Source organism: Olea europaea, chromosome 6 (assembly GCF_002742605.1).
Source record: "Olea europaea var. sylvestris chromosome 6, O_europaea_v1, whole genome shotgun sequence".
NCBI classification, from domain to species: domain Eukaryota; kingdom Viridiplantae; phylum Streptophyta; class Magnoliopsida; order Lamiales; family Oleaceae; genus Olea; species Olea europaea.
Genome location: NC_036242.1, coordinates 19,137,464 through 19,147,819, shown reverse-complemented (window position 1 = coordinate 19,147,819; position 10,356 = coordinate 19,137,464). Strand labels below are relative to the sequence as shown.

General features: G+C 34.5%; 1 protein-coding gene across 1 annotated transcript; it reads right to left on the bottom strand.

Annotated features, from left to right (window-relative positions):
* Positions 1 to 691: 691 nt before the first annotated feature.
* Positions 692 to 3,530, bottom strand: LOC111396085 (putative pentatricopeptide repeat-containing protein At1g69350, mitochondrial). Its single transcript, XM_023022368.1, has one exon. The coding sequence runs from the start codon at positions 3,327 to 3,329 to the stop codon at positions 1,068 to 1,070; it is 2,262 nt and encodes a 753-aa protein (XP_022878136.1). The 5' UTR covers positions 3,330 to 3,530; the 3' UTR covers positions 692 to 1,067.
* Between the last annotated feature and the right edge of the window lie 6,826 nt (positions 3,531 to 10,356).

The following is a 10,356-nucleotide window of genomic DNA, read 5'->3' as shown; positions in this document are numbered from 1 at the left end:
TTTTTCATGTAAAAAATTATACCAATTAAGCACAATAATTTATAATTTTCAGAAAAACAATTTCTAGACAATTCAATTCTCTGAAATTCGTTTTCTTTCGATCCAAATTTTATCTTTGCAATCAAACGGACCCTTAGTGTTATGAACGTGTAGATTCAAAGTGGCTATTTGATTTTGTACAAGAAGTTAGAAGAGAGATATAGACTAAAACTAACAGAGTCAACTATAATTGCTTTAGATCTCTTAGCATCTCAATCTATGAACTAAACGATGTGGCAAAAAATGATGCTTGCAATCGTTTCCGAGGATCAGTGATTAAAGTGTTTTGAATAATATTTTTTTTTGAAAAACGTATGGTTAAAAAATAAAAAAACTTTATTGATTTTTATGTTGAATATTTTATTGTGTGAATGTGCGGTGGAGAGTGATACTGTAACAAAACAATTTAAAATTTTAAAGAAGACCAAACATGCACTAAATATTATAAAATTACACCATGTTAAAGGTTAGGCTCCCTAGATAAATGCTGAAGTATTAAGAATGAACAATTGTAATATGTTTATGTTAAATTGAACAAGATAAGCGACAATTTTTCTCACGCGTCTTCTTTTGAGCTTGATACTTTCTTATCATCAAATAATATTATTTACTTAACTTTTGAAATTGAAGAAAAAAATCCTTTTTGAGTTCGTAAAGTTCAATTGTACTATTTCCTTAATTTCAGAACCCATGTACATAGATGTCAAGAATTATAATGACTGGGCCTTGTACTACAAGGGGCCCTGTACACCAAACATGATTCAGATGTCAATAGGTACAATATGATTGAATTGGATACTCCAAGAAAGTAAGAAAAAAATTATACATTATTGAGGCATGCTAGTTAACAAAATGGCCATGGTTACACAAGACAAACGTATGTTCTTCTTTCATCACGTTCCTTTATCAATCTAGCGTACCAAACACGTTAGCAATATTCAACATCTCAGTATTGTCAAACGTCATGAATTCACCACTGTACAATAGACCAGAGATTCAGGTTTGTTCCCAAAAAACCCACACAAACACTATGATGTCTTATCAACCTCAATCAAACTATACCCATGGACCTTTTTAAGACCTATGCTTCTAATCTTTGATCTAACTGTCCTGAATTCATTCCATTCTCCTCCTCCTGCATATACATTAGATAACAGTGTATAATATCCAGAATCATTTGTATCTTTATTTACAAGGTCTCCTTGGATGCTTTTTAGAAAGTCCATTCTCTGATGGATCCTACATCCATTAACCAATGCACCCCAAATGCTAGCATCTGCAGGAAATGGCATTGAATTTATGACTTCATACGCTCCATTTAGATAACCTGCTCGACTCAGCATATCGACCAAACATGCATAATGCTCAGAATTGGGCTTGACATCGAAGTCCTTGATCATCGAATTAAAGTAAAACTTCCCTTCTTCAACATATCCAGCGTGACTGCAAGCCGATAGAATATTCATGAATATAACATCGTTTGGCCTTATTCCCGATGTTACCATTTTGTTAAAGAGTGAGGTAGCAGCATCAATGTGACCATGCATCCCATAACCTGCTATCATAACACTCCATGAAACTGTACTTCGTTCTGTCATGCTATTGAAAACTCTTTGAGCCGTCTGAAGGTCACCACATCTAGCATACATGTCAGATAGAGCTGTATCCATATACATATCTTGTGTTACACCGAAAGTAATCAGCTTATTGTGAATCCATTTCCCTTTCTCTATGTATCCTAGATTCGAGCAAGCTTGAATTGCACTTAAAAATGTTACTTCGTCCACTTCAAGACATTTGGCATATATTTCGTCAAAAAGACTAATAGCTTCTTCTGAGTAGCCATTTTGAGAAAATCCACACATCATAGAATTCCATGCTACAACGCTTTCTTGTTGGGCGGCAAGAAATACCCGATAGGCTGAATCCACATATCCGCATTTAGAGTACATGTCAATTAGGGCATTTTGGACAAACTCGTTCAAAAGGCATGTCTTGATAGCACAACCATGTACTTGACATCCAAATTTAGAAAACCCAGTATCTCCACAGGCTGATAGAACACTTGCCAAAGCAAACGAATCAGGCAATATCCCTTTAATAAACATTTGAACAAAAAGTGTGAAAGCCTCATTGGTCATTTGTTCACGAACATAACCTGATATGAGAATATTCCATGATACAATATGCCTGTCTTTAGTCATATCAAAGACCTCGTGGGCATAATTTAGCTTTCCACAATTAGCATACATATCTATTAATTGTGACCTGAGAAAATCTCTGTCAAGGTCAATATTGTTCCTAATAACATATCCATGAATAGACTTCCCTTCTCTAAGCCATCCCAACCTAGCACAAGAAGAAACAACATTCATCAACGTAACGGTATTCATATCTACATTACTCTCTTGCATCTCAATAAATGTTGCTACCGCCTCTTCAAAGCATCCATTTTGATTATAGCATGAAATAATTGCTGTCCATAAAGACATACTCTCGCAAATACGGCCGTAAAACAACAGTTCTGCACTACGCAAATCACCAAATTTTCCATACATAGCAACAAGTGAACTTCCCAATGCCCCATGATAATTTTCATTATTCCTTCTAACCACATAACCATGAACTGACTTTCCAGCTCTCCATAACCTCAACTCACCGCAAGCCTCAGATATACTAAACATAGTCACTGAATCAATTTCCATACCTTCTGTTGTCATTTTCCTGAAAATTTTCAACCCTTCACTGGCCTCCCCATTCCGAACATAGATAGATATTATAGAACTCCAAGAAACCATATCTCTCACTGACATTTCATCAAATATTTTCCTAGCATTATATAAACACCCTATTTCACCATACATGCTCAGCAACGAAGTCTCAACAAAGGGATCAGACTCAATCCCAGATTTTATAATCCTACAATGGACCTTTTTCCCCATGCCTAGATCATTAATTGCAGAGCAGGCCCTCAAAATCGATGGCAAAATGAAGCTATTAAATTGGATCATATTATACACAATATTTTGGTACATAAAAATGGCTTCTTGAAACAGGCCATTCCACACACAGCACTTGATCAGAACACCCCACATGAAGGAATCTGGATTTAGGAAATTGTCAAATATTAGTTTTGAGGATTTGATGTAGCCCATTTGAGAGTAGGACTCAATTAGCTTAGTTGATGCAAGGGGGTTCCTTTGTAGGCCAGTGACTATGAGATGTGCGTGGAGTTGAAAGAGTGTTCTTGAGGTTCTGCAGGCTCTGAACAGTGGCATGTAAAGTGTCATTTTCGGCTTGATTTCCGAGGTACATCAAGAATCCAAAATTTTACTGGGATTTCTACAAGAAAGTGGAATCAAGGGAAGAATTTCCAAGGTGGACGCGAAGAAGAGTTTCTTGAGCCTTGAATTGCAGGGAAAGCAGTTGCGATGCAAAATATGCTTCAATTTTGATGTTGCGTGCAGGCGGGAGCGCTGGCTGTTGATGTCATGCTTGGCAAAGCATAAATTTTAGTGGAAATTTCAGATTTTGTCCCTAGCTTCTTATCTTGGATCATACACAATCTTTTACACACTACTCACAACATAAAGTGGGGACTACAGCTCGAATTATTTAATAAAAGGTGGGACCCGCATATTTGTAAGGGGGTGTAAACCATTTGGTAACCCCCTTGTATCTACATACATCTTTATCCTTCTACCTTCTTCCTCCATTTTTTTTTCCTTCGTATTATTTACAAACTCAAGTAGTTAAACCTCTTTGGTTATCTTGAATTTGTGGTTCTCTTTTGAAATATAATTTTTCATTTTTTTATTCAGATGGAGTGAGTTCAATATATGGATTTTAATTTCTTATACTTTATAGTTACATATCTAATTCGTATTTTTTTATGTCAATTCATTTTAAGAGTGGGAGGCTTTAAACATTGTTCATAATTAAATTATATAGTCTAGCATGCATCAATAGTTCACTTAAGGATCGAATAAAATTTATTAAGAAAGATTATTATTATTTTTTAATTTTCAAAATTGTAATTTAATTTTTGATGTTTTAATTTTATCCTCTTTTCGTGATTTTTAGTCTCCAGAATTTTGCGTCTTGAAAATTTCTTAACCAAATTTTCTCCCTTGCACAAATATTGTCGAGTAGTATCGTGTTAGGTGTATGTACTGAATAGCGTATATGAAAATATTTATTAAATATAGTAAAAAATATTATGGGTATAATCGAATCGGAATCGAAATCGAAATCGGAACCAAGGTTGACAGTTTGGGTTTGAAATAGGTTCTAATAATTACAAGGACTTGAATAGCTTCATTTATGAAATACCAAAAGTATAATGGATAGTTTTGGGTATTGAAATACTCGGACCGACTCATCCAATGCCCAATCTTACTCGCGTCAATGGTTCTAGATAGTATTACTCACAATTAAATGAATTACACAATTTCGAGCTTATCAGATAATACTATATGGAATGGTCCTCTTGCATCACGAGTGCTAGATAAATAGTGGTGCCCCGTTTGATCAATGAAACGATGATGTGGCATTTGGCACAATTTAAAATGGATGTATTTGAACCTTTTATTTTATTTTATTTTTTTAAGCTAAGAGCACATATGTTGCCCTTGCACTTATAATTAATTTTGTTTACTTAGCCTCTGCTTGTCTTACTTTGTAGAGAATTTTTTTGGGGAATAATTTTTTGAATAGTGATTTTTTAGAGAATGTGTGATTGAAAGTATAGAAAAAAATTGAATTTATGTACAAAATATTTTATTGTGTGCATGTATGGTTGAAAATGAGTTTTAAAAAAAAAAAAAGAGTTTTGAGAAAAAAAAAAGGAGACAAACAATGGCTTATGCATAAGTTTTTCAATCGAACATGAATTTTTACTTATAATTGATTTTTTTTTCCCTTGCCAATAAATTTGTAGTTAGAAGTCATTTTTTTTACTAATAAGTGGAATTCTTGGTTATTATTTACTTGTAAGTAAATTTATGCAATTTAACTAATTTTTTCTTAATTCATAAATTGATAAACAAAAACTACGACCTTAAGTTCACCACGAATAGCGTATTAATTTTAATAACATTGATAAAGAAGGATAGGCCCTCCAAATTAATTTAATTCGAATACTTATTACACCAATTACCCAATAAGGACTGGATGGAAATATTTTAATACTTATTCGACTTATATGATTCGTCAAAAATGCCGTGTTAACAAGATTATAAATAATAAAGAGAAGTTCTTTTGTGGTAAAAATATTGATTTGTACGTTAAATAGTTATTAATAATATAGCTTTTCTTGCAAGCTTTAAGCTTTGGCTGCGCATTCATCAAATATTATAATTTGCAACTGTGACCACATATTTGGAATGATTTTTCAGAAAATGGTACAATATTCTCATGGCAAAATGACCATATGGACAATTAATTTGAAAAGTGCAGACTCTCCTAATTTACTACTCCCTCCGTCACATTTATATAAACTTGTTTTGTTTTTCATACGGATTAAGAAATCTTATTTAATGTTATTGGTGGGTCGATGTGGGTCGGGTTATGGGTCGAGTAGGTGCGGTCAAGTTGGATCGGGTTATGGGAAACCTGATAGAACCCGACCCGATAAAAAAAAATGAATGCGGGGGAATGAAAAAATAAAAGAAGCCCTAAACTAAGTCCTCTCAACTCTCACACTCTCGGTCTCTCAATCTTCACTCCGACCCAACCCGTCGAGAATGAGCCCGTCCGTTTTTCTCGTCGTTTTCAAGTTGTCGTTTGCCGACCACACTCTGGAGCCCAGTGCCGTTTGCCAACCACACTCTCAATCTTCACAGAATTCTTCACTCCGACCCAACCCACCGACAATGAGCTTGTCCGTTTCTCTCTTCGTTTCCCAATTGCCGTTTGCCGACCATACTCCAGAGTCCAGTGCTATAGAGTAAGTTTATTTCCTTATTTTCTCACTTCCCCAAGTCTCCCCTCTTCCTAAATCCTAACACTTGTATTATTACATAAATTGATATCAAGATCATTGAGTGTCTCGATTCTATTGGACGAGCAAATACTAACTATTGATACAATTTGAGATAAAAAGTTGTACATATGAGCTACTGTCGAAAAGGTTGAAGAGGTAAAGTCTTGTATTTATCGCAACGTGTTTAAAGAAATTAGGAAAATGATTGTACTTTCTGCTGTCCATATTATTGTATCTTTTGCTTTGAGATATAATCTATATTTCAACTAAATTTGATGCTGCTAGATGATAAATAATATTAGTACAAAGTGAAGGATACTCCATTTGAGGCATATTTCGCATCTAAGTTAGGCAATAAACATGATGAAATGACACAGGTTGTGTTGCTATTATACACTCTTAAACTGTTTGAATGCTCATCAGCAACTAAATGACTTCATTTTCGCATCAAATTTGTTCTGCGTCTTGTTGAGGGTTGCATTTTTATATTGATGGTTTCTTATGGAGAAGACTGTGATAAGTTGATAGCAGATGAAAAACTTTGTCAAATCTTATGACATGTATACTTGTACACATTTCATTGAGACATAATCAAGCAACAATGCGGTCAATCAGATTTTGCGTATGGTCTGTTGTAGCTGGCTCTAAATTTATTTAAAACAAGGCTATGTTGTTGTTATTTATTTTGCTAAAGAATATTGCATTTTAGGTATATTTGCATATCTAAATTAGACAATTAACTTAATGAAATGGTACAAGATTGTGTGTATATTCTTGAACTGTTTGAATGGTGATCAACTATAAAATGGTTAACTAATAGCTTCAAATCAGAAGCCATATTTAGGATGTCAAACAACCTGCAGGAATTTGTAAAAACCCTATTTCATTTTATTTCATTTCAAACTCCTAAATAAATCGGCATCAAGATATGTATAAGATCCATTTGTAAAAACCCTATTTCATATCTCATATCATTAAGTTACATAATTAAGCCACAGGAAAAAGACCTATACTTAATTGCACTCTGTAAATAAATTCAATAAAATAAAGAAATCTCATTTACATATATATTGAATAACTTTTAATATTATTTAATCAAATTTTAATAAACGATCGGGCTATTATGGTTGTTCATTGTCGACGATCAATGGATAATGGTCAACCTCCGTCCTAACTGGACTTTGGTGTTGGATTCACCACTGAGAAGGTTATAAGGTTTTAGAACTACCGATTCTCTATTTCTGCTTCAATAACATGAACTAGTTTAAAATGTTTTGGTATTAACTGAGGTCTGTTTTAATTTTAACAATTAAACAGCCTAGTTTAGATTTGGTATTTTATCAAACCATTATATTGTAAAAATCATTTTTCTTTTACTGCATTATAAATAAGAATGCTATATTTGATTTCGTTTGTACGTTCTCATACTATTTGTTAAAGTATTATTTTCATTTGTTTTAATTTGTAGATGAGTATGACACACCGATATAAAATTTCGGAAGAAGAACGTGTTCCGACCCATGTGTCATAGGTGAGCAACACAAAATACATATCAGTTGTCCTCGACAAATTGGATCCTAAACAAAAGCGTCAATTGGAGGAGAGTTGTATAGGACATGTTGCAAGGTTACCGGAGTTGAAACTATCCGCTCAATTAATTCATGAAATGGTAAACAGATCGGTGGTCTGCCGAAAGCGGCTTGAGGCTTGGTTCAAGGTGAACCAAAGGTTTGCACGATTTGAACTGTCGAAGTTCGCACTAATTACTGGCTTGAAGTGCGGTCCAGTGCCTAAAGGTACCGAAGTTGACAAAATCCTAGAGAAAACTCATCTACAGGATAAAATGTTTGCTAATATGGACCGGATAATGTGTAGTGACCTGGAGAAAGTTTTTTTGAAATATGCCAACCGTAACGATCGTTACAAGCTTGGGTTGACACTAATTATTGAAGGGATATTTAATTCAAGAGATCGAAATGTAGGAATACATTCGACAACTCTTTCCATCGTTGACGACTTGGGTTTTTTCAATGCCTACCCATGGGAGACGGTATGTTTTCAACTTCTCATCAAATCACTGCTACGTAGATGAGGAAGAAAGGCGGACATGACAAAAGTGAATGATTGTGATAGGATGACTTACAAGTTGTACAGATTCCCTCTTGCTGTCCAGGTATACATCTATTTTGGTTCATTCCAGTTCTTTTCATTGCACATTGGTATTTACCTCCAAATATGATTATTACTGTTATAAATGTCATTCAAATTTGGGCGTACAAGACAATCTTGGAGTTGGGAGCTCGATTCTCGAGTAAGACTTGTGACGATGTCCCATGGATGTTGCGGTGGTCTGGCACGAAACAACATCATTCTCGAACATATTGAGATTTTTTTGAGAAGACAGATGTAACCGATTTACATACGTAATTGCCTTACACTTTCGCAATATATAATATTTCATTTCGCCTATTTTTCTTTCTCCTGTAGGTGCACTTGTGGGCAAAGCTGCGCGCAACTGCTGCAGAAGAATTATAGCCATACTTCGTCGATCTAGTTCCGTTGGAAGACGCAGCTAGCCCCGTTCTAGATGGTCTTGTTGCTTAATCAATAGAAATACAAGCTTGTCCAGTTGAAGATGATGTCATACGGAACGATGACAACAACCATCGATCAAATAAATCCCAGAGAGGCAACAAAGGTGGACCTTGTCATCGAGGTTTGCATCACGTTGAAGAAAGAGAAGAAGAGCATGGGGATCCGATCATTGAAAAGCCTGTGTCTTTAGATCAGATAAGAGGTATCTTGAACGAACAACGGGAGGCATTTGAGAGCAAGATGGGCGATTTGAGGGAAGAGATGAATGCAAGATTCGCTAGTCTCCAAAATGATCTGGGAGGTCATGTGTGTGGTTTGAGAAATCATGTCACTGATGAGATCAATGTGGTTCGACGAAGGTTTGATGAAGTTGCTACTGAAATTGGGCAACACAATGTTGGTGCTGAGTATGGTGGATTTGGTCATGACAATCGCGGTGGAGATGAGCCCCGACATGATGTTTTAGCTCTCAATATTTCTGCGGATAGACAGGATGTCGGAGAGGCAACCGAACTAGTTGTTTGCAATATCCCTGATGTGTCCATAACTTCGGGAGGTGGGGTTGGAGTACTTGGGTCAGTATACATTGCTTGTGATATTGTGAAAGAGGCATCAACTATTGTACCTACAGTTGGTGTGACTATTGATGATTAGCTGGTTCATGATAGCGTCGTTTTTGGACCTTCGATGGTAGCTGATCCACCTACATGTAGACCTGAATCGTTGAGGCTGAAAAAGACTAGTGCGAACACAAAGACGCCATACACCCGATCTGGTCGCAAGAGGGGTAAGAGGGATGCGTAATCTGTGTATTTTGGTTGACGGCATATAATGGTGATTGGATATGAACTTCAGGTTGATTCGAATTTAGAGGTTCTCTTATTTTGGTTTATATGGTGGTTTTTCAATGTGTATTTTGATTTATGTCGTGGTACCTAAAATTTATTTTGGTTTACACAATGGTTTGCATATTTTTGTTTATATGGTGGTATGTAATATTTTGTGGATGCAAACTTGTGGTTTATAAGTTAGTGGCATATTCGGAAGGTTGTATGTTAAAAATAGTTTATAACTTTATTATCTCTTATAGTGGACTAGGAGATGTCAATATTCTAATGAAATATGGAGAAATACTATACTTTAATTGAAATGTCGTTCTATACAAATGTAATGTCACTGTCCAGATTAGCAGGCATTTAATGTTGAGAACTACACGTCAAATGTTAAGAAATGAGTGAAATGTCAAGAAATATATTGTTTCAATATAAATGTTAACGTCCCTTATATTTTTGTTTCAATAAGATGTGAACATATGTGTGATTATGTATGTGAAAATAAAATAAATTTCAGGTTAAAAAAATATAAATTATGTATTTTGAAGCTCTTACCTATGACAACAAAAGAAAAATTCTGTCTTTCGTTATCCTACTCGAACATAAAAAAATGAGATGTAAGGAAAAATTGATTAACTCGGTTAGCTTTAATAAATTAAATAAATTTATCAAACATTTTTTTTCAATATAAAATTAGAATTGAACAAAACGTTAATTTTTTTTGTCAATATAAAATTTCAATGGAACAAAAAGAATTAAAAAGAATTTTTAATCGAACAAAAAGTTATTTACAATAAGAAGAAAAAATGGGTGATATAATAATTCTCAAAAATAATTTCATAAATTAAACAAAAAGAGTTACAAATATTCAATTAAAGAAATTTATAATTTGTCAAAAAGTTTCAA